This window comes from Bombina bombina, chromosome 1 (genome assembly GCF_027579735.1).
Source record: "Bombina bombina isolate aBomBom1 chromosome 1, aBomBom1.pri, whole genome shotgun sequence".
Lineage (NCBI taxonomy): Eukaryota > Metazoa > Chordata > Amphibia > Anura > Bombinatoridae > Bombina > Bombina bombina.
In genome coordinates, this window is record NC_069499.1 from 187,726,171 (window position 1) to 187,751,856 (window position 25,686).

Sequence of the window (25,686 nt, forward strand, 5' to 3'; positions counted from 1 at the left end):
GGATCTGAGTCCCTGGCGGCGTAGTGTGTTACTGATGGTAGCCTTTGTTACATTGGTCCAAGCTCTCTGCAGGTCATTCACTAGGTCCCCTGTGTGGTTCTGGGATGTTTGCTCACCGTTCTTGTGATCATTTTGACCCCACGGGGTGAGATCTTACGTGGAGCCCCAGATCGAGGGAGATTATCAGTGGTCTTGTATGTCTTCCATTTTCTAATTATTGCTCCCACAGTTGATTTCTTCACACCAAGCTGCTTGCCTATTGCAGATTCAATCTTCCCAGCCTGGTGCAGGTCTACAATTTTGTTTCTGGTGTCCTTCGACAGCTCTTTGGTCTTCACCATAGTGGAGTTTGGAGTGTGACTGTTTCAGGTTGTGGACAGGTATCTTTTATACTGATAACAAGTTCAAACAGGTGCCATTAATACAGGTAATGCGTGAAGGACAGAGGAGCCTCTTAAAGAAGAAGATACAGGTCTGTGAGAGCCAGAAATATTGCTTGTTTGTAGGTGACCAAATACTTATTTTCCACCATAATTGGAAAATAAATTCTTTCCAAATCAGATAATGTGATTGCCTGGATTTGTTTCCACATTTTGTCTCTCATAGTTGAGGTATAACTATGATGAAAATTACAGGCCTCTCTCATCTTCTTAAGTGGGAGAACTTGCATAATTGGTGGCTGACTAAATACTTTTTTTCCCCACTGTAGTTTGTTTAAACTCAGGCCTTGCCCTAAATTGCCTATCTACAGTCTGGCTGTATTCTATTTTTTTTTAAAACTTTATTGAGCACAGAGATAATGTCACATCCTTTTACAACAGACAATAGACATCAAATCACAAAAAGCATCACACAGAATAAAACTTTTCCTCTTGTTTCAGATATTCATGAAAAAAAGAAATGTGTACTAAAAGAATTCAAGATACTCTGAACTGATTGTGTTTCTTTTTTTGTATATACATTTTTTTTTTTAAATAAAATACTTTTTTGGGGGGAAATCTATCTAAAGTTTCTACATAAGATACATTATAATTTAAAGTAATTCATCCTGAAATATTAATAGATTAATTTTTAATTTATATAACAAGATGCTGTATTGTTTATATATTTTTTGGCAAATTAATTCCATTAATCCGTTCACAATGTGATGCTCTCCCAGAGGTTTCTGTAAGATTATTTTAGGCAAATTTTCTATCTAGAAGATCTTTACAGCAAAAATGTTATATAATAATATACAGTTGTGCTCATAAGTTTACATACCCTGGCAGAATTTAGGATTTCTTGGCCATTTTTCAGAGAATATGAATGATCACACAAAAACTTTTCTTTCACTCATGGTTAATGTTTGGCTGAAGCCATTTATTATCAATTAACTGTGTTTACTCTTTTTAAATCATAATGACAACAGAAACTACCCAAATGACCCTGATCAAAAGTTTACATACCCAAGTTCCTAATAATGTGTATTGCCCCCTTTAACATCAGTAACAGCTTGAAGTCTTTTGTGGTATTTGTGGATGAGGCTCTTTATCTTCTCAGATGGTAAAGCTGCCCATTCATCCTGGCAAAAAGCCTCCAGTTCCTGTAAATTCTTGGGCTGTCTTGCATGAATTGCACGTTTGAGATCTCCCCAGAGTGGCTCAATGATATTGAGGTCAGGAGACTTAGATGGCCACTCCAGAACCTTCACTTTATTCTGCTGTAGCCAATGACAGGTTGACTTGGCCTTGTGTTTAGGATCATTGTCATTTTGGAATGTCCAAGTACGTCCCATGCGCAGCTTCCGGGCTGATAAATGTAAATTTTCCGCCAGTATTTTTTGATAACATACTGCATTCATCTTGCCATCAATTCTGACCAAATTTCCTGTGCCTTTGTAGCTCACACATCCCCAAAACATCAGCGATGCACCTCTGTGTTTCACAGTAGGAATGGTGTACCTTTCATCATAGGCCTTGTTGACTCCTCTCCAAATGTAGCGTTTATGGTTGTGGCCAAAAAGCTAAATTTTGGTCTCATCACTCCAAATTACTTTGTGCCAGAAGGTTTGAGGCTTGTCTCTGTGCTATTTGGTGTATTGTAAGTGGGATACTTTGTGGCATTTGCGTAGTAATGTCTTTCTTCTGGTGACTTGACCATGCAGCCCATCTTTCTTTAAGTGCATCCTTATTGTGCATCTTGAAACAGCCACACCACATGTTTTCAGAGAGTCCTGTATTTCACCTGAAGTTATTTGTGGGTTTTTCTTTGCATCCCGAACAATTTTCCTGGCAGTTGTGGCTGAAATTTTAGTTGGTCTACCTGTCCGTGGTTTGGTTTCAACAGAACCCCTCATTTTCCACTTCTTGATTAGAGTTTGAACACTGCTGATTGGCATTCTCAATTCCTTGGATATCTTTTTATAACCCTTTCCTGTTTTATACAGTTCAACTACCTTTTCCCACAGATCCTTTGACAATTCTTTTGCTTTCCCCATGACTCAGAATCCAGAAATGTCAGTGCAGCCGTGGATGAAAGATGCAAGGGTCTGTCAGGAGACTAGAAACTCATTGACTTTTTATACACACACACTAATTACAAGCAAACGGATCCCAGATGAGGATGGTTACCTTTTAATAGCGATTCAAACCCCTTTGTGTCAACTTGTGTGCATGTTATCAGGCCAAAATCACCAGGGTATGTACACTTTTGATCAGGGTCATTTGGGTAGTTTCTGTTGTCATTATGATTTAAAAAGAGTAAACACCGTTGATTGATAATAAATGGCTTCAGCCAAACACTAACCATGAGTGAAAGAAAAGTTTTTGTGTTATCATTCATAATCTCTGAAAATGGCCAAGAAATCATAAATTCTGCCAGGGTATGTAAACTTATGAGCACAACTGTGTGTGTGTGTGTGTGTATATATATATTTGTATAGCGCCACCAAATTCCGTAGGGGTATACAATGACAAGGAATTGTGATAAAATACAAAACATAACAAAACTAAACAAATATAGTACAGGAGGAAGAGGGCCCTGCTCCGGAGAGCTCACAGTCTACAGGTTTAGGGTGCAGAGACATAAGGTTGGGGTAGCTTGTCACATCGGTTGTAGTTGCAAGAGTGAGTCAGGCAGTTCATGTATTAGTTTGGTTCGGATGAGAGATGGTAAGCCTCTCTGAATAGGCGGGTTTTCATGGAGCGGCTGAAGCTATACAAGGTTGGAGACAGTCTTATGGAGCAGGGTAGAGAGTTCCAGAGCACAGGAGCAGCACATGAGAAGTCTTGGAGATGGTAGTTGGACTTGGAGATAACAGGAGTGGAGAAATGTAGGTCAGAGGTTGATCGAAGAGGACGGGATGGGGAATATTTCATGATGAGAGAGAAAATATAGTTGGGAGTTAGACTGTTGAGTGATTTGTAAGTTAGGGTTAATAATTTAAATTGTATTCTGGAGTCTATGTGGAGCCAGTATAGAGACTGGCAGAGTGGAGCAGCTGATGTAGTCTAGCAGAAGCATTCATAATAGATTGGAGGGAGGAGAGGCAGTGTTTTGGAAGGCCATTTTGAAGTAGATTGCAATAATCAATGCGTGACAAAATGAGGGGATGAATTAGTATTTCTGTCATTTTTTTTACTAAGAAAGGGACGAATTCTGGAAGTGTTGCGTGTGAACGACAGGATTTTGGTAAGCGCTTGTATATATTGGTTGAATGTGAGTTCTGAGTCAAGTGTGACCCCAAGACAGCAGATCTGGGGTGAGGTATTGAGAATAGAGTCTCCAACCCTCAGAGAAATGTCAGGTGTTGGATGTCTCGAAGAGGGGGAAATAAGAAGCAGCTCAGTTTTGAACAGATTGAGTTGGAGGTAGTGTGAAAACATCCAAGAGGAAAATGCAGAGAGGCAGTTGGAAATCTGGTTGAGTGAAGAGGAAGCGATATCAGGAGAGGAAAGATAGATTTGGGTATCATGAGCATATAAATGGTACTGGAATCCAAAGGATTCTATACGTTTTTCAAGGGAGGATGTATAGAGAGAGAGAGAGAAAGCAAGGTACCCAAGACAGAGCCTTGTGGTACTCCAACTCAGAGAGGCATAGTATCAGAAGATATGTTGTTAAAGGAAATTGAAAATGAGCGGTTTGAGAGCTATGAGGCAAACCAGGAGAGGGCTGTGTCTCGGATGCCAAATTTAATGTAGTATTTTTAGGAGAGGATGGTTAACTGTGTAAAAAGCAGCGGACAGGTCAAGAAGAATTAGTAAGGAGTAGTGGCCTTTTGCTTTAGCTAATAACTGCTCATTTGTTACTTTAGTAAGAGCGCTTTCTTTTGAGTGTTTAGGGCGTATACCAGATTGTAGTGGATCAAATAAAGAGTTGTGAGAAATTGAGTTAGCCAATTATAGACCAGTCGTTCCAATAATTTTGAAGCAAAGGGAAGTAAGGAGACTGGTCGATAGTTGGGAGGGGAGAGGTCAAGCGAGGGCTTTTTCTCCAACATAGGTGTGTCCGGTCCACGGCGTCATCCTTACTTGTGGGATATTCTCTTCCCCAACAGGAAATGGCAAAGAGCCCAGCAAAGCTGGTCACATGATCCCTCCTAGGCTCCGCCTACCCCAGTCATTCTCTTTGCCGTTGTACAGGCAACATCTCCACGGAGATGGCTTAGAGTTTTTTAGTGTTTAACTGTAGTTTTTATTATTCAATCAAGAGTTTGTTATTTTAAAATAGTGCTGGTATGTACTATTTACTCAGAAACAGAAAGAGATGAAGATTTCTGTTTGTATGAGGAAAATGATTTTAGCAACCGTTACTAAAATCCATGGCTGTTCCACACAGGACTGTTGAGAGCAATTAACTTCAGTTGGGGGAACAGTGAGCAGTCTCTTGCTGCTTGAGGTATGACACATTCTAACAAGACGATGTAATGCTGGAAGCTGTCATTTTCCCTATGGGATCCGGTAAGCCATGTTTATTAAGATAGTAAATAAGGGCTTCACAAGGGCTTATTAAGACTGTAGACTTTTTCTGGGCTAAATCGATTCATTATTAACACATATTTAGCCTTGAGGAATCATTTAATCTGGGTATTTTGATAAGATTATATCGGCAGGCACTGTTTTAGACACCTTATTCTTTAGGGGCTTTCCCAAATCATAGGCAGAGCCTCATTTTCGCGCCGGTGTTGCGCACTTGTTTTTGAGAGGCATGACATGCAGTCGCATGTGTGAGGAGCTCTGATACTTAGAAAAGACTTTCTGAAGGCGTCATTTGGTATCGTATTCCCCTTTGGGCTTGGTTGGGTCTCAGCAAAGCAGATACCAGGGACTGTAAAGGGGTTAAAGTTAAAAACGGCTCCGGTTCCGTTATTTAAGGGTTAAAGCTTCCAAATTTGGTGTGCAATACTTTTAAGGCTTTAAGACACTGTGGTGAAATTTTGGTGAATTTTGAACAATTCCTTCATATTTTTTCGCAATTGCAGTAATAAAGTGTGTTCAGTTTAAAATTTAAAGTGACAGTAACGGTTTTATTTTAAAACGTTTTTTGTACTTTGTTATCAAGTTTATGCCTGTTTAACATGTCTGAACTACCAGATAGACTGTGTTCTGAATGTGGGGAAGCCAGAGTTCCTTCTCATTTAAATAAATGTGATTTATGTGACAATGATGCCCAAGATGATTCCTCAAGTGAGGGGAGTAAGCATGGTACTGCATCATTCCCTCCTTCGTCTACACGAGTCTTGCCCACTCAGGAGGCCCCTAGTACATCTAGCGCGCCAATACTCCTTACTATGCAACAATTAACCAAAATGAACACTTATCAGCGTAAGCGCGACTGCTCTGTTTTAGATACTGAAGAGCATGACGACGCTGATAATAATGGTTCTGAAGGGCCCCTAAACCAGTCTGATGGGGCCAGGGAGGTTTTGTCTGAGGGAGAAATTACTGATTCAGGGAACATTTCTCAACAAGCTGAACCTGATGTGATTACGTTTAAATTTAAGTTGGAACATCTCCGCATTCTGCTTAAGGAGGTATTATCCACTCTGGATGATTGTGACAAGTTGGTCATCCCAGAGAAACTATGTAAAATGGACAAGTTCCTAGAGGTCCCGGGGCTCCCAGAAGCTTTTCCTATACCCAAGCGGGTGGCGGACATTGTAAATAAAGAATGGGAAAGGCCCGGTATTCCTTTCGTCCCTCCCCCCATATTTAAAAAATTGTTTCCTATGGTCGACCCCAGAAAGGACTTATGGCAGACAGTCCCCAAGGTCGAGGGAGCGGTTTCCACCTTAAACAAACGCACCCACTATACCCATAGAAGATAGTTGTGCTTTCAAAGATCCTATGGATAAAAAATTAGAAGGTTTACTTAAAAAGATGTTTGTTCAGCAGGGTTACCTTCTACAACCAATTTCATGCATTGTCCCTGTCGCTACAGCCGCGTGTTTCTGGTTCGATGAGCTGGTAAAGGCGGTCGATAGTGATTCTCCTCCTTATGAGGAGATTATGGACAGAATCAATGCTCTCAAATTGGCTAATTCTTTCACCTTAGACGCCACTTTGCAATTGGCTAGGTTAGCGGCTAAGAACTCTGGGTTTGCTGATGCGTCTTCCAAGAACAAGCTACTTAACATTCCTTTCAAGGGGAAAACGCTGTTTGGCCCTGACTTGAAAGAGATTATCTCTGATATCACTGGGGGTAAGGGCCACGCCCTTCCTCAGGATCGGCCTTTCAAGGCAAAAAATAAACCTAATTTTCGTCCCTTTCGTAGAAACGGACCAGCCCAAAGTGCTACGTCCTCTAAGCAAGAGGGTAATTCTTCTCAAGCCAAGCCAGCTTGGAGACCAATGCAAGGCTGGAACAAGGGAAAGCAGGCCAAGAAACCTGCCACTGCTACCAAGACAGCATGAAATGTTGGCCCCCGATCCGGGACCGGATCTGGTGGGGGGCAGACTCTCTCTCTTCGCTCAGGCTTGGGCAAGAGATGTTCTGGATCCTTGGGCGCTAGAAATAGTCTCCCAAGGTTATTTTCTGGAGTTCAAGGGGCTTCCCCCAAGGGGGAGGTTCCACAGGTCTCAGTTGTCTTCAGACCACATAAAAAGACAGGCATTCTTACATTGTGTAGAAGACCTGTTAAAAATGGGAGTGATTCATCCTGTTCCATTAGGAGAACAAGGGATGGGGTTCTACTCCAATCTGTTCATAGTTCCCAAAAAAGAGGGAACGTTCAGACCAATCTTAGATCTCAAGATCTTAAACAAGTTTCTCAAGGTTCCATCGTTCAAGATGGAAACCATTCGAACAATTCTTCCTTCCATCCAGGAAGGTCAATTCATGACCACGGTGGATTTAAAGGATGCGTATCTACATATTCCTATCCACAAGGAACATCATCGGTTCCTAAGGTTCGCATTCCTGGACAAGCATTACCAGTTCGTGGCGCTTCCTTTCGGATTAGCCACTGCTCCAAGGATTTTCACAAAGGTACTAGGGTCCCTTCTAGCTGTGCTAAGACCAAGGGGCATTGCCGTAGTACCTTACTTGGACGACATTCTGATTCAAGCGTCGTCCCTTCCTCAAGCAAAGGCTCACACGGACATTGTCCTGGCCTTTCTCAGATCTCACGGATGGAAAGTGAACGTGGAAAAGAGTTCTCTATCTCCGTCAACAAGGGTTCCCTTCTTGGGAACAATAATAGACTCCTTAGAAATGAGGATTTTTCTGACAGAAGCCAGAAAAACAAAGCTTCTAGACTCTTGTCGGATACTTCATTCCGTTCCTCTTCCTTCCATAGCGCAGTGCATGGAAGTGATAGGTTTGATGGTAGCGGCAATGGACATAGTTCCTTTTGCGCGCATTCATCTAAGACCATTACAACTGTGCATGCTCAGTCAGTGGAATGGGGACTATACAGACTTGTCTCCGAAGATACAAGTAAATCAGAGGACCAGAGACTCACTCCGTTGGTGGCTGTCCCTGGACAACCTGTCACAAGGGATGACCTTCCGCAGACCAGAGTGGGTCATTGTCACGACCGACGCCAGTCTGATGGGCTGGGGCGCGGTCTGGGGATCCCTGAAAGCTCAGGGTCTTTGGTCTCGGGAAGAATCTCTTCTACCGATAAATATTCTGGAACTGAGAGCGATATTCAATGCTCTCAAAGCTTGGCCTCAGCTAGCGAGGGCCAAGTTCATACGGTTTCAATCAGACAACATGACAACTGTTGCGTACATCAACCATCAGGGGGGAACAAGGAGTTCCCTAGCGATGGAAGAAGTGACCAAAATCATTCTATGGGCGGAGTCTCACTCCTGCCACCTGTCTGCTATCCACATCCCAGGAGTGGAAAATTGGGAAGCGGATTTTCTGAGTCGTCAGACATTGCATCCGGGGGAGTGGGAACTCCATCCGGAAATCTTTGCCCAAGTCACTCAACTGTGGGGCATTCCAGACATGGATCTGATGGCCTCTCGTCAGAACTTCAAAGTTCCTTGCTACGGGTCCAGATCCAGGGATCCCAAGGCGGCTCTAGTGGATGCACTAGTAGCACCTTGGACCTTCAAACTAGCTTATGTGTTCCCGCCGTTTCCTCTCATCCCCAGGCTGGTAGCCAGGATCAATCAGGAGAGGGCGTCGGTGATCTTGATAGCTCCTGCGTGGCCACGCAGGACTTGGTATGCAGATCTGGTGAATATGTCATCGGCTCCACCATGGAAGCTACCTTTGAGACGAGACCTTCTTGTTCAGGGTCCGTTCGAACATCCGAATCTGGTCTCACTCCAGCTGACTGCTTGGAGATTGAACGCTTGATCTTATCGAAGCGAGGGTTCTCAGATTCTGTTATCGATACTCTTGTTCAGGCCAGAAAGCCTGTAACTAGAAAGATTTACCACAAAATTTGGAAAAAATATATCTGTTGGTGTGAATCTAAAGGATTCCCTTGGGACAAGGTTAAGATTCCTAAGATTCTATCCTTCCTTCAAGAAGGATTGGAAAAAGGATTATCTGCAAGTTCCCTGAAGGGACAGATTTCTGCCTTGTCTGTGTTACTTCACAAAAAGCTGGCAGCTGTGCCAGATGTTCAAGCCTTTGTTCAGGCTCTGGTCAGAATCAAGCCTGTTTACAAACCTTTGACTCCTCCTTGGAGTCTCAACTTAGTTCTTTCAGTTCTTCAGGGGGTTCCGTTTGAACCCTTACATTCCGTTGATATTAAGTTATTATCTTGGAAAGTTTTGTTTTTGGTTGCAATTTCTTCTGCTCGAAGAGTTTCAGAATTATCTGCTCTGCAGTGTTCTCCTCCTTATCTGGTGTTCCATGCAGATAAGGTGGTTTTACGTACTAAACCTGGTTTTCTTCCAAAAGTTGTTTCTAACAAAAACATTAACCAGGAGATTATCGTACCTTCTCTGTGTCCGAAACCAGTTTCGAAGAAGGAACGTTTGTTGCACAATTTGGATGTTGTTCGCGCTCTAAAATTCTATTTAGATGCTACAAAGGATTTTAGACAAACATCTTCCTTGTTTGTTGTTTATTCCGGTAAAAGGAGAGGTCAAAAAGCAACTTCTACCTCTCTCTCTTTTTGGATTAAAAGCATCATCAGATTGGCTTACGAGACTGCCGGACGGCAGCCTCCCGAAAGAATCACAGCTCATTCCACTAGGGCTGTGGCTTCCACATGGGCCTTCAAGAACGAGGCTTCTGTTGATCAGATATGTAGGGCAGCGACTTGGTCTTCACTGCACACTTTTACCAAATTTTACAAGTTTGATACTTTTGCTTCTTCTGAGGCTATTTTTGGGAGAAAGGTTTTGCAAGCCGTGGTGCCTTCCATTTAGGTGACCTGATTTGCTCCCTCCCTTCATCCGTGTCCTAAAGCTTTGGTATTGGTTCCCACAAGTAAGGATGACGCCGTGGACCGGACACACCTATGTTGGAGAAAACAGAATTTATGTTTACCTGATAAATTACTTTCTCCAACGGTGTGTCCGGTCCACGGCCCGCCCTGGTTTTTTAATCAGGTCTGATATTTTATTTTCTTTAACTACAGTCACCACGGTATCATATGGTTTCTCCTATGCAAATATTCCTCCTTAACGTCGGTCGAATGACTGGGGTAGGCGGAGCCTAGGAGGGATCATTGTGACCAGCTTTGCTGGGCTCTTTGCCATTTCCTGTTGGGGAAGAGAATATCCCACAAGTAAGGATGACGCCGTGGACCGGACACACCTTTGGAGAAAGTAATTTATCAGGTAAACATAAATTCTGTTTTTAGGATTGATATGATTGGCGCATGCTTGAATGTATCAGGAAATGTGCTAGCGGTGAGAGATTGGTTAAAGAGATGAGTTCGGGTAGGGCAGGTTGTGATATGAGCCAGGGACTTCTTCCTCTGTTACAGGAGGGAAGTAGCATAGAGTTTTGTTAATAGGTGTGGGTAAAGCCTGGCAGTTTTTCAATTCAGATTAATTCATTAAATAGTCTAATTATGCAAAAAAAACCTAGAAAAAAAATATTTTAAAATAATTTTGAAAAAAACAACAACACATTTTCGGTTTTTGGCCAAGTTCATCCTGGATTTTGGTTTCGGTCCAGAATATACCAAGAGAGTAAATTGGATTTTTTTTAAAAAAAATGTGAATAGATCTACACAAAGACCTAAGTGTGAGGAGGGGCAAGCAGTAAAATTAAATTGAAGCCTATAATGATATTGTTTTGATTTAAATAAACAAAGTTTAAATAATCATATGAATTTTAGTTTTTATGAAACTAAATAAAAATCATTACTTTAATCGTAGCAATTTAAATAGTTTTAAGGTAATGATTATTTTTCTCCTTCCAGTAAAGTGCAGCTGAAAAGGTGTATAAATATGAATGATTAACTTAATAAACTAGAGATAATTATATTATAATACATGAAGTACTGTGTATATTTTAAGGATTTTCTTTTTCTTGTAGGGAGGATCTAATTAAATCTTCAAATAGAAAACCTCACAACTTTCATAATGAATGAACTCTCGGCGTCTTTAACACACTTTCGGCAAGGACAGATGACGGAGGATTTCATTGAGGGTAACGCGGTAGGTATGCATTTAAGCTGTAAAGTCAAGGGAACTTAAATTCCTTTATTCCTTAGTTAATTTTGGCTTTGCCTATTTTTAAAAATCCTAAAAAACAAAACAAGTTAAATCATACTTGATCAACATATTGGATCGAGGGATACAATGCCACAGTTTATTTCCCAAAACAAGGTTTGAGAAATCTGCCTCTGCCTTTAATTGTATGCTGTCTGAATCATGAGAGCTTCAAGTGATGGTAAATCCTAGCATTTGTGAAACGTTAGGATTTACCAGTGGAACAAATAAAGGGGACTTTCAGTCATGAAGTATAAAATACTTAATGCTGAAAGTTCCTTTATTTGTCTGAAGCGTTCCCCGCACTTTTTTAATGTCAGGAGACTTTTCCACCTCTTAGCCAATAGCCATGCAGACTAGCTGGCGCCATGTATATATGTATATATATATGTGGCCCTCGGTTTACAACGGTTCAATTTGCACTGTTTCAGAATAACAACATTTTTTTCAGTCATGTGACTGCTATTAAAAAGCATTGAGAAGCAGTGCATTGATTAAAGTAGCCAGTAGGTGGAGCTGTCTGCTTGTGTTGCAGCAAAGATATGCAAGCCAAGCACACAAGCAGGCTGTAATTAATCACTGTAGCTTCCTAGACCTGAGCTATCGAGTAGCTTTCAAAGGAACAAGATCTTCCTGTCTATAAATAAGTCCAGATTGGAATGCATAGAAAGAACTGTTTGCAAAAAAATGCAAGTAAAGTCTGTGTTGTGTGTTTTTTTATTAGGTTTATAATGCTGTTTTAGCAAATGTTTTTGTTCATTTAGCTTAGTTTAATTATATATTCTGTGTTGTGTGATTATTTAATTGGGTTTATAATGCTGTTTAGCATTTAAAGTCTTCAATTCAAAGCTTTAAAAATAATGTATTAGGTGTTACTTATGACAATTTTGAGAGGGGCCTGGAACCTAACTCCCTCATTTCCCATTGACTTACATTATAAACTGGGTTTCAATTTGCAACGGTTTCGATTTACAACCATTCCTTTTGGAACCTAACCCCGGCATAAACTGAGGGCTACCTGTGTGTGTGTGTGTGTGTGTGTATGTATGTATATATATGTATATATATGTATATATATATATATATATATATATTATACAGGGAGTGCAGAATTATTAAGCAAATGAGTATTTTGACCACATCATCCTCTTTATGCATGTTGTCTTACTCCAAGCTGTATAGGCTCGAAAGCCTACTACCAATTAAGCATATTAGGTGATGTGCATCTCTGTAATGAGAAGGGGTGTGGTCTAATGACATCAACACCCTATATCAGGTGTGCATAATTATTAGGCAACTTCCTTTCCTTTGGCAAAATGGGTCAAAAGAAGGACTTGACATGCTCAGAAAAGTCAAAAATAGTGAGATATCTTGCAGAGGGATGCAGCACTCTTAAAATTGCAAAGCTTCTGAAGCGTGATCATCGAACAATCAAGCGTTTCATTCAAAATAGTCAACAGGGTCGCAAGAAGCGTGTGGAAAAACCAAGGCGCAAAATAACTGCCCATGAACTGAGAAAAGTCAAGCGTGCAGCTGCCAAGATGCCACTTGCCACCAGTTTTGGCCATATTTCAGAGCTGCAACATCACTGGAGTGCCCAAAAGCACAAGGTGTGCAATACTCAGAGACATGGCCAAGGTAAGAAAGGCTGAAAGACGAACACCACTGAACAAGACACACAAGCTGAAACGTCAAGACTGGGCCAAGAAATATCTCAAGACTGATTTTTCTAAGGTTTTATGGACTGATGAAATGAGAGTGAGTCTTGATGGGCCAGATGGAAAGCCCGTGGCTGGATTGGTAAAGGGCAGAGAGCTCCAGTCCGACTCAGACGCCAGCAAGGTGGAGGTGGAGTACTGGTTTGGGCTGGTATCATCAAAGATGAGCTTGTGGGGCCTTTTCGGGTTGAGGATGGAGTCAAGCTCAACTCCCAGTCCTACTGCCAGTTTCTGGAAGACACCTTCTTCAAGCAGTGGTACAGGAAGAAGTCTGCATCCTTCAAGAAAAACATGATTTTCATGCAGGACAATGCTCCATCACACGCGTCCAAGTACTCCACAGCGTGGCTGGCAAGAAAGGGTATAAAAGAAGAAAATCTAATGACATGGCCTCCTTGTTCACCTGATCTGAACCCCATTGAGAACCTGTGGTCCATCATCAAATGTGAGATTTACAAGGAGGGAAAACAGTACACCTCTCTGAACAGTGTCTGGGAGGCTGTAGTTGCTGCTGCTGCACGCAATGTTGATGGTGAACAGATCAAAACACTGACAGAATCCATGGATGGCAGGCTTTTGAGTGTCCTTGCAAAGAAAGGTGGCTATATTGGTCACTGATTTGTTTTTGTTTTGTTTTTGAATGTCAGAAATGTATATTTGTGATGTTGAGATGTTATATTGGTTTCACTGGTAAAAATAAATAATTGAAATGGGTATATATTTGTTTTTGTTAAGTTGCCCTAATAATTATGCACAGTAATAGTCACCTGCACACACAGATATCCCCCTAAAATAGCTATAACTAAAAACAAACTAAAAACTACTTCCAAAACTATTCAGCTTTGATATTAATGAGTTTTTTGGGTTCATTGAGAACATGGTGGTGGTTGTTCAATAATAAAAATTAATCCTCAAAAATACAACTTGCCTAATAAGTTCTGCACTATATATATATATATATATATATATATATTAATATATATATATATATATATATATATATATATATATAAATATATATATATATACTATTATATAATATATATATATACGTATATACACTATTTATTTAATTTTGTATTGTCATCTTAAAGTGTTTAATGTATTTTAATTTTTGACTGCACTTGAGGGTTTTATATACACTGCCTTTTTATGTGAGTCTATCAGTAACTTAAAGTTAGCCCTGTGTTAGGAATTAAAGGGACACTCTAGTCAAAATTGCCCTTTCATGATTCAGATAGGGCATGCAATTTTAAACAACTTTACATTTTACTTTTATCATCCAATTTTTGTTCTCTTGGTATTCTTTGTTGAAAGCTAAACCTAGGTAGGTTCATAATTAATTTGCTAATTTCTAAGCCCTTGAAGGCTGCCTCTTATTTCAGTCCAAAAATGTAGAAAAGTGACAGCACCACAATTTGAACAGGTGAAAGCTTTATTGGAGAACCTTAAGACCACAGAAAAATGCGACTTTTCGGACCTACATGGGCCTTAATCATGCAAAGTAATACAGGTGAACAATCACAATTTAAATAACTTGTTCCATCCAATCAAATCACAGGTTTTCCACTTAGACTTTTATCCTTTTAAAGTGCTTGATTCAGAAAATTCTTGAAATGTATAGTGACATCTAGTGGTAACAAAAATATCAAATAATTTTTTTTTAATAAAAACAAATGCAAATAATCTATATTCAGACCATCAGATCTAATGGATGTTTTGTGTTCACTAAATCTGTCTATAATAGCTCTAGTCGTCTCTCCTATACAACAGAGCCCACATGGGCATTTCAGTAGGTAAATTAGCATATTCTGTTTGACATATATACAGACCATTCAATTTTAATTATTTTCTTTTATCATTTTGGGCCAAATATTTACCCTTGATCATAGAATTGCATTGTATGCAATGGAGGCATAGATAACATCCTTTATTTGATGTTAAGTAATTTATAGTTGTTTATTTATTTGTGGCTACATCTGCTCTTACCAGATTCTCTCTGAGATTTCTTACCCTGTGATATGATAGCTGGCAATTTAAAAATGTCAATTTCTAGATTGTACTGAGATAATACATACCCGTGTTTCTTAATGATATAGATGTCATTGCTATTATTAGTATACTCCTGTTGCGAAACAGTCTCTCCAATTTTTTTATCCTTTTTTCAATATTTAACATGTTGTGGTTTCATCACTCTGTGTTAGCTCACTATTAGTCTGCTCAATCAAATAATTGGGATAACCCCTATCAATGCATTTTTTTTACCCCTTGTTTTTAACCTTGACAGTGATTTATTTTTATCCTGTACTATTCTCTGGTAGTGCGAAAAAACTCGACTTTTAGGTATGGATCTAAATACATTATCTGGGTGAAAACTATCAAATCTCAGTAAAGTATTTCGCTCTGTAGGTTTCACATACAAGTCAGTAAATAATGAACTATTCTGTTTATACACTTTAGTTTTTAGTGTCAAATTTCTTGAGTAGTATACGTAAGGGTAAACCTTAAGCCAGACATTGCAGAATTAATTATCTCAGCAAATAGCAATAAGGACTCCAATTTGCCCCCCACACCCCAAAGATGTCATATATATATATATAGGTAGCCAAAGTTTACAATTCTGATTAAATATGGTTTTCTTATAGATGAGCTTCTAGTCAAAGCCACTCATGAAGAGATTGGCGTAGGAGGGGGCAACATTGGAGCCCATTGCAGTGCCTCTCTTTTGCATGTAGAAGGTATCCTGGAAAAGTTATTTAAACTGTGATTGTTCACCTGTTACTATGCACGATTAAAGTGAATGTAAATTTTGATGATAAAGTGCCCGGTTTTTAAAAATTCGATTAAAAACAGGGGCACTTTAATTCATCAAAATTAACATTTGACTCGTGTTGTGAAAATACTTATCTTTTTAATCTTGACAAGCCGCTCCAGCTTTCCCCCGGTCGTCGCAAGACTCAACAATGTGATTCTGTATTTAAACCAACGGTGTCGGCATCATGTCAACTGATTTGCAAGCACTTTTCAGATTTAAAGTTTTTATTTCCCCTTGAGAAAGACGTCTCTGTACGTTGAAACGCGTTGAGCTATTTTTATAATAAAACAATGTTCCTATGACAGAAGGACTGTTTTGTTTTTTTTTCCTATTTGGCATTGCTGACACCTGGAATCCTTACCTGGGAGTATACCGCACTTATATACCTCACAATGTATACATATATTATATAAGTTTCTTACTCCTAGTGAAACTGATAAGTCTGACTGCTAGAGAGGAGTTATCTCGCTTGATAAAGAAATACCCCTGAACCTGCGCCCCCTACTAACGAACACATTACCAGTTTTCTAATTAATGCACTTCATTATCTGACCTTCTTTATTTGTAAAAGCAGGAATGTAATCTAAGGAGCTGGCCCTTTTTTATTTCAGCACCCTGGATAGCACTTGTGGATTGGTGGCTACATTTAGCCACCAATCAGCAAGCGCAACACGGGTGCTGAACTAAAAATGGTCCGGCTCCTAAGCTTACATTCTTGCTTTACAAATAAAGATAGCAAGAGAATAACGAAAAATATATAATAGGAGTAAATTAGAAAGTTGCTTAAAATTACATGCTCTATCTGAATCGTGCAATAAAATAATTGGGTTTAGTATTTCTTTTACTTTTTCACAAACTTTGGGTTTCTCACTGAAATTATTTACATACCGCTTGTGCAATCATGACACATTTTTGTAAAAGCTTCTCTGGGATCCCCTTTGGTCACAGATATTATTCTTGGCAGTGAAAGAATTAATCAGGTAGCTTGTAAAGTTAATTTTAGCTGTAGTGTAGAGATTACCCTCCCACCCCCTGATCCCTACCTGATCTCTCCCAAACTGCTTTCTTCCTTCCCTCCTTCACCCCCCCCCCCCTCGTCACCACCATCTTAGGTACTGGCAGGCAAGTCTTAGTATTAGTGATCCTCCTCAACCCTCCCTGATCACCCACCCCAAATAGCTCTCTAACCTTCCCCTCCCACTAATTGCGGACATCTTTAGTACTGGCAGCTATATGCCAGTACCTATAAATACATATAATTTTTAAATAGATTTTTTTTTTCTGTAGTGTAGTGGTCCCAAAAACCTCCCTCCCTCCTGCAATCGTTAGCTAAGGCCACCCCTCTCCATCTCTCCCTCTCCCTTCATATTTTTTTTTCTACAGTGTAGTGTCCATCCCACTGCTTTTTCCCACCCTCCTCCTGCTGCTCGTCCGCCCACCCACCTCCCACTTTCTCTCCCACACCTCCCGCCGGAACCAGCAGATGATTGTTACATACAGTGACACACATACACAGTGTCAATGTCTGTAACGATCTGGCCTCTGCCTTCATATGAAACCAGAGCACCGATTTGTGCTTTGGTTCCATATGCAAGCAGATGTCGGGAGCTCAGGAACTCCAGCCTGCTGGAGCTTCCTGTAGCTTGGATGTATGTATGTATGTGTGTGTGTTAGGCTGTCAACCAATCCCCACATCGGAGTCCTGAGCTGTGTCAGCTGCCGTTCTGTAGGGTAAACACTCCTCCTACATTCCAGGTTCTTGAGAGAAAAAGGTGCCGAGCTCCCTGACCCAGGATCCTGGCTTAACATACACACAGCAAGAAACGAAACTTGATCCTTATATAATATATAATTATATAATCTTATGCGGAACAATGCGTCTTCACATCACGTGTGTGTGTGTGTATATATACATCTAATTTGTAAAGAGGTTAAAGGAACACTAAAGACAAAATTAAATTTGCGTGATTCAGATAGAGCACACACATTTAAAAAAAAAAAAATCCTATTCACTTCCATTATCTAAATAAGCACAATCCTTTTTTTTATTTTTATTTTTATATGCACACTGAGCATGTGCAAGAATTCACAGTATATATGCATTTTGTAATTGGCTGATGGCTGTCACATGATGTAGGGGGAAATTTGTCCGAAAAAATGTAATCCTCATTTTGCTATTACATTGTTTCTTTTTCTTTTTTTTTTTTTTTTTTATTATACATTTTGTTGATTATGCAATTCAGACTAGTATACTTATACTCTGTGAGCTTGCGCACATGCTTATTAGGAGCTTGTTTCCCAGGAAGTGTGTGTATATAAAAAGACTGCAAATTTTGATAATGGAAGGAAATTGGAAAGTGTCTTAAAGGGATACTAAATCCAATTTTTTTCTTTAATAATACAGATAGAGCATGCAATTTTAAGCAACTTTCTAATTTACTACTCCTATTATCAATTTTTGTTTGTTTTCTTGCTATCGTTATTTGAAAAGCAGGAATGTAAAGCTTAGGAGCCAGCCCATTTTTGGTTCAGCACCCTGGATAGCGCTTGCTGATTGGTGGCTCTCTAACCCTCTCTCCTCCCACTTTTCCTTGCCAGTAACAAGTTAGAGCAGTTTTTCTGTAGTGTAGGGAACCATCCCTCTCTCCCATGATGGGCTACCCTCCCGCCTCCTACTGGCACCACTAGAAGATCATTACACATTGTCACAGGCTACATTTATCAAGCAGCGGTTGCTACTTCAGAGGCCCACAATTTCAGACCACTGCTCCTTAAACTGTGTGGTGAATTGAAATCATCCTGATCCGATACGATCGGTTTGATTGAAAGCCCCTGCTAGTGACCAAATTAGCTGCCAGTGAGCAGGGGGTGGCATTGCTCCCTTACCATATGAAGGCACATGCCTTCAGCCCCTCACTGGACCGTAACCTGCGCCTCTATGCTGGGCGTAGGTACTATGTCAACACAGTACGCTGTGCAAAGTCCTGTGTGATGTAGTACTTGCATCAAAAAGGCACAAGGGGTTAAATAGGTCCTGAAAAGAACACTGCATAGTGATTATGTGGTTCTGGATTAATCCAAGTAGAGAATGTAAACTAAATGTGATCAAGAGACTTTTTTTCAAAAGGTGATTCCCTGGTAGCTATATTCTGAAAATTCTACCAACAAAAGAAGTGGTTTTAATTGCTTATAAAACATTTATTTTAAGGAACTTTTTGCAATGTAGTTCTTAATTGTTCATGTTTTACAAATATTAAAATAGCCTTTGAGTAGTGTTTAAAAATGACAAAATCTGTTTACTACACTTGTTTAAAATTTAAAAACAAGAAAGCTTTGTACACGGAAGCTAAGTATTGTGAAAGCTTTTCTGAACCATGTGATCTTGCACAGTGCTAGAAGAGATGTCTATTACAGAACTTATCTTTCAGTTAATATATAACCAGTTTGAGCCCTGATCCTGTGCAATGCAGACCGCTGTTTTCCTGTGAGAGTTAGGTGTGTTATAGATTTGCACAAGAGGTTGGTTATGCTGCAATTTCCTCACTAGCCATATGTAATAGAAACATGTCGGAAGAAGAAAATATACCACTGCTTTTGCTGCATCCTGTAAGTATGTGAGGACTAAAATAATAATTCTAACCTGTACAGTGTTTATAAAAAAAAAAAAAAAAAAAAAATATATATATATATATATATATATATATATATATATATATATATATATATATATATATATAATTATTGTAGTATCAATATTCTAGAGCAAGTGATAGAATATGCAGAATCTTAAAGGGACAATAAACCCACACTTTTTTTATTTCATGATTCAGACAAAGAATACAATTTTAAACAACATTCTAATTTATTTCTATTATCTAATTTGATTAATTCTTTAGATATCCTTTGTTAAAGAAATAGCAATGCACATGTGTGAACCAATCACATGAAGCATCTATGTGCAGTCACCAATCAGAAGCTACTGAGCCTATCTGGATATGCTCTTCAGGAAAGAATATCAAGATAATTAAGCAAATTAGATAACAGAAGTAAATTAGAAAGTTGTTTAAAATCGTATTCTCTATTTGAATCATGAAAGTAAAAAATTTAGTTTAATTTCCCTTTAACCCTTAAGTGAGAACTAGTAAGAAGAGTAAATGCTCTTCTTATATTATTTGGTTCTCTTAAAGGGATTTTCTAATGCAAATATTATGTTCTCTTATTTACATGTAAATGGGTTAAACACATAGGTAGTCTCGCTCCAGAGCTGTAAGTCTTGCAGCTCCCAAGCAGGACACACTGTGATTGGCTGATTGTGCGACTGCTATTTTTGATTGGCCCGGTCTTTCCCTGTAGCCTCAAAGTTTACCTGTGTGTGTGTGTAACCCTTTTCTTTCAAGTATTAAATGCACAGTGATCTAGATACAAGTGACATAGAAACCGTTGCGCTACCCTCTATTGATATATCCAAGGATCCTGCCACTATATCTTTTTGTATAAGTCAAACTCTTTGTCATTAATTACTCCTAATTTTTTTTTTATCCAATAGTATCTTTAATTCCCAGGTGAAAAAAGTAGTAGGGTTAATTTTGCTTTTCGTGTATGTATTAATATCCGTAAGGAGATTTTCACAAATTATTTTGTAGTGGGTTCTATCCAAAATAACAATCCCACCGCCTTTGCATTTCTAAAAATGATCTCATAATTGTTTTCTTGTTCTTTAATGAGAGTCTCTTGTTTTCTTGATAAATTAAACTTTAAATTATTTATTTTCTTTTCGAATTTTTTTTATATCATTCATTATCAATTTCTCAAACGTTTCGAATATTGGGCCTTTTTCATGCTTAGGGTAAAAAGCTGATTTATTTTTTAGACCTGAGTGTATGAAACCATTTGTCTGTTAGAGAATTTGTAGATTGTTGTTGTATTTCGTGTTCTAGTGCTGTTTTTGTGAAATATCTTTTTAGTGTCAGTGATCTAAGGAATTTGTTGGCATCTATATAGGTATTAAACTTATTAATCCTTGTTGTAGGGGCAAATGAAAGACCTTTGACTAAGATATCTTTTTCTTCGTCTTTTAGTGTGTATTTGCTTAAATTATAAATGCCATTTTCTTTATTAGTAACTTCTACCTTTTCTCCTTTTAAGTGTAGTCAGTCCACGGGTCATCCATTACTTATGGGATTATATCTCCTCCCTAACAGGAAGTGCAAGAGGATCACCCAAGCAGAGCTGCTATATAGCTCCTCCCCTCTACGTCATATCCAGTCATTCTCTTGCACCTAACTAAAGATAGGACGTGTGAGAGGACTGTGGTGTGTTAAACTTAGTTTTTATTTCTTCAATCAAAAGTTTGTTATTTTAAACGGCACCGGAGTGTGTTGTTTGTTCTCAGGCAGCATTAGAAGAAGAATCTACCTGAGTTTGTCTATGATCTTAGCGGTCGTAACTAAGATCCACTTGCTGTTCTCGGCCATTCTGAGGAGTGAGGTAACTTCAGAACAGGGGATAGCATGCAGGGCCCACCTGCAAGGAGGTATGTGCAGTAAATTATTTTCTAAGGAATGGAATTGACTGAGAAAATACTGCTAATACCGATGTAATGTAAGTGCAGCCTTAAATGCAGTAGTAGCGACTGGTATCAGGCTGATATGTATGTATGTATACTCTGAGGTATTTCTGGGGAATGGAATTTCACTAAGAAAATACTGTCAATATTAAAGTAATATTTGAGCCTGCTCTGCAGTGAAAGCGACTAGCAGCAGGCTTATTAATAACACTTCATAATTTTCAATTTTAAAACGTTTACTGGCATGTGTTCTGAGGTACTTGGTGATAAAACTTTATGGGCATGATTTTTACCACATGGCTGTCGTTTTTTTATGCATAAAAACAGTTTACTGAGCTTCCCCACTGTTGTAGTATGAGTGGGAGGGGCCTATTTTAGCGCTTTATTGCGCAGCAAAAATTTAGTCAGTCTTCCTATTTCTTCCTCCATGATCCAGTTTTGAGGGAGGTAATCAGTCACAGCAGACCTGTGACAGTGTGTTTGACTGTGATAAAAACGTTTATTTTTTCAACTGTTATCCGTTTTGGGTATTAAGGGGTTAATCATCCTTTTGCTGGTGGGTGCAATCCTCTGCTAACTTTATACATTTTCTGTTAAAATTTGGTTGTTTTAACATATTTGGTTCATTGTTAATTCAACTGTGTTACATTTTTATGTTTTCTTAAAGGCGCAGTAGCTTTTTTTATATAGCTTGTAAATTTATTTAAAAGTTTTTTTTCCAAGCTTGCTAGAGTTATTGCTAGTCTGTTTAAACATGTCTGACACAAATGAATCTGTTTGTTCATTATGTTTAAAGGCCAATGTGGAGCCCAATAGAAATTTGTGCACTCAATGTATAGATGTTACTTTGAATAAAAGTCAAACTTTACATGTTAAAAAGATATCACCAGACAACGAGGGGGAAGTTATGCCGACTAACTCTCCTCACGTGTCAGTACCTTCGCCTCCCGCTCAGGAGGTGCGTGATATTGTGGCGCCGAGTACATCAGGGCGGCCCATACAAATCACTTTGCAAGACATGGCTAATGTTATGACTGAAGTACTATCTCTAAATTGCCAGAATTAAGAGGTAAACGTGATCACTCTGGGGTAAGAACAGAGTGCGTTGATAATAATAGAGCCATGTCTGATACTGCGTCACAATTTGCAGAACATGAGGACGGAGAGCTTCATTCTGTGGGTGACGGATCTGATCCAAGTAAACTGGATTCAGACATTTCAAATTTTAAATTTAAGCTTGAGAACCTCCGTGTATTACTAGGGGAGGTATTAGCGGCTCTGAATGATTGTAACACGGTTGCAATTCCAGAGAAAGTATGTAGGCTGGATAAATATTTTGCGGTACCGACGTGTACTGACGTTTTTCCTATACCTAAAAGGCTTACATAAATTGTTAACAAGGAGTGGGATAGACCCGGTGTGCCTTTTTCACCCACCCCCTATATTTAGATAAATGTTTCCAATAGACGCCACCACACGGGACCTATGGCAGACGGTCCCTAAGGTGGAGGGAGCAGTTTCTACTCTGGCTAAGCGCACCACTATCCCGGTGGAGGATAGCTGTGCTTTTTCAGATCCAATGGATAAAAAGTTAGATGGTTACCTTAAGAAAATGTTTGTTCAGCAAGGTTTTATATTACAACCCCTTGCATGCATCGCGCCTGTCACTGCTGCGGCGGCATTCTGGTTTGAGTCTCTGGAAGAGACTCTTAGCACAGCTCCATTGGATGAGATTATGAACAAGCTTAAAGCCCTTAAGCTAGCTAATTCATTTATTTCTGATGCCGTAGTACACTTAACCAAACTTACGGCTAAGAACTCGCCATTCAAGCGTGTAGAGCGCTGTGGCTTAAATCCTGGTCAGCTGAAGTGACTTCTAAATCTAAATTGCTTAATATTCCTTTCAAAGGGCAGACATTATTCGGGCCCGGCTTGAAAGAAATTATCGCTGACATCACTGGAGGTAAGGGCCATGCCCTGCCTCAAGACAGGGCCAAACCAAAGGCTAAACAGTCTAATTTTCGTGCCTTTCGTAACTTCAAGGCAGGAGCAGCATCAACTTCCTCCGCTCCAAGACAGGAAGGAACTGTTGCTCGCTACAGACAGGGCTGGAAACCTAACCAGTCCTGGAACAAGGGCAAGCAGGCCAGAAAACCTGCTGCTGCCCCTAAGACAGCATGAAGCGAGGGCCCCCGATCCGGAAACGGATCTAGTGGGGGGCAGACTCTCTCTCTTCGCCCAGGCTTGGGCAAGAGATGTCCAGGATCCCTGGGCGTTGGAGATCATATCTCAGGGATATCTGCTGGACTTCAAAGCTTCTCCTCCACAAGGGAGATTTCATCTTTCAAGGTTATCAGCAAACCAGATAAAGAAAGAGGCGTTTCTACGCTGTGTACAAGACCTCTTGCTAATGGGAGTGATCCACCCAGTTCCGCGGTCGGAACACGGGCAAGGATTCTATTCAAATCTGTTTGTGGTTCCCAAAAAAGAGGGAACCTTCAGACCAATCTTGGACTTAAAGATCCTAAACAAATTCCTAAGAGTTCCATCGTTCAAAATGGAAACTATTCGAACCATTTTTCCCACGATCCAAGAGGGTCAGTACATGACCACAGTGGATTTAAAGGATGCCTACCTTCACATACCGATTCACAAGGATCATTACCGGTATCTAAGATTTGCCTTCCTAAACAGGCATTACCAGTTTGTAGCTCTTCCCTTCGGGTTAGCTACGGCTCCAAGAATCTTTACAAAGGTTCTGGGCTCTCTTCTGGCGGTACTAAGACCGCGAGGCATAGCGGTAGCTCCGTACCTAGACGACATTCTGATACAAGCGTCAAGTTTCCAAACTGCCAAGTCTCATACAGAGTTAGTTCTGGCATTTCTAAGGTCGCATGGGTGGAAGGTGAACGTAGAAAAGAGTTCTCTATTGCCACTCACAAGAGTTCCCTTTCTAGGGACTCTTATAGATTCTGTAGAAATGAAAATTTACCTGACGGAGGACAGGTTATCAAAACTTCTAAATGCTTGCCGTGTCCTTCATTCCATTCAACACCCGTCAGTGGCTCAGTGCATGGAGGTAATTGGCTTAATGGTAGCGGCAATGGACGTAGTACCATTTGCGCGCCTGCATCTCAGACCGCTGCAATTGTGCATGCTAAGTCAGTGGAATGGGGATTACTCAGATTTGTCCCCTCTGCTAAATCTGGATCAAGAGACCAGAGATTCTCTTCTATGGTGGCTTTCTCGGCCACATCTGTCCAAGGGGATGCCCTTCCGCAGGCCAGATTGGACGATTGTAACAACGGACGCCAGCCTTCTAGGTTGGGGTGCACTCTGGAATTCCCTGAAGGCTCAGGGATCATGGACTCAGGAGGAGAGACTCCTTCCAATAAACATTCTGGAATTAAGAGCAATTTTCAATGCTCTTCTGGCTTGGCCTCAGTTAGCAACTCTGAGGTTCATCAGGTTTCAGTCGGACAACATCACGACTGTGGCTTACATCAATCATCAAGGAGGAACAAGGAGTTCCCTAGCGATGATGGAAGTCTCAAAGATAATTCGCTGGGCAGAGTCTCACTCTTGCCACCTGTCAGCGACCCACATCCCAGGCGTGGAGAACTGGGAGGCGGATTTTCTAAGTCGCCAGACCTTTCATCCGGGGGAGTGGGAACTGCATCCGGAGGTGTTTGCCCAACTGCTTCATCTTTGGGGCAAACCAGATCTGGATCTCATGGCGTCTCGCCAGAACGCCAAGCTTCCTTGTTACAGGTCCAGGGACCCGGGAGCGGTACTGATAGATGCTCTGACAGCACCTTGGGTCTTCAACATGGCTTATATGTTTCCACCTTTCCCGATGCTTCCTCGATTGATTGCCAGGATCAAACAGGAGATTCTAATAGCGCCTGCGTGGCCACGCAGGACCTGGTATGCAGATCTAGTGGACATGTCGTCCTGTCCACCATGGTCTCTGCCTCTGAGACAGGACCTTCTGATTCAGGGTCCTTTCAAACATCCAAATCTAATTTCTCTGAGGCTGACTGCATGGAGATTGAACGCTTGATTCTATCAAAGCGTGGATTCTCGGAGTCAGTGATTGATACCTTGATACAGGCTAGGAAACCTGTTACCAGGAAAATTTACCATAAAATATGGCGTAAATACTTACATTGGTGCGAATCCAAGAGTTACTCATGGAGTAAGGTTAGGATTCCTAGGATATTGTCTTTTCTACAAGAAGGTTTAGAAAAGGGTTTATCTGCTAGTTCGTTAAAGGGACAGATTTCAGCTCTGTCTATCCTTTTACACAAACGTCTGGCAGAAGTTCCAGACGTTCAGGCTTTTTGTCAGGCTTTGGCTAGGATTAAGCCTGTGTTTAAGACTGTTGCTCCTCCGTGGAGCTTAAACTTAGTTCTTAACGTTCTGCAAGGTGTTCCGTTTGAACCCCTTCATTCCATCGATATCAAGCTGTTA

The 25,686-nt window shown here is 40.2% G+C and overlaps 1 protein-coding gene across 3 annotated transcripts in view; it reads left to right on the forward strand.

Annotated features, from left to right (window-relative positions):
• The window catches only part of PSEN1 (presenilin 1), a 332,444-nt gene that overhangs the window by 9,000 nt on the left and 297,758 nt on the right, over window positions 1-25,686 (forward strand). For 2 of the 3 annotated variants that reach the window (XM_053697784.1, XM_053697782.1), the window contains exon 2: window positions 10,939-11,060. In XM_053697784.1, coding sequence (XP_053553759.1) covers window positions 10,986-11,060 — 75 coding nt within the window. In that variant the 5' untranslated portion in view covers window positions 10,939-10,985. Of the gene's footprint in view, window positions 1-10,938; window positions 11,061-19,103; window positions 19,254-25,686 lie in introns of those variants that run through there. The other variant, XM_053697783.1, reaches the window with a different exon arrangement.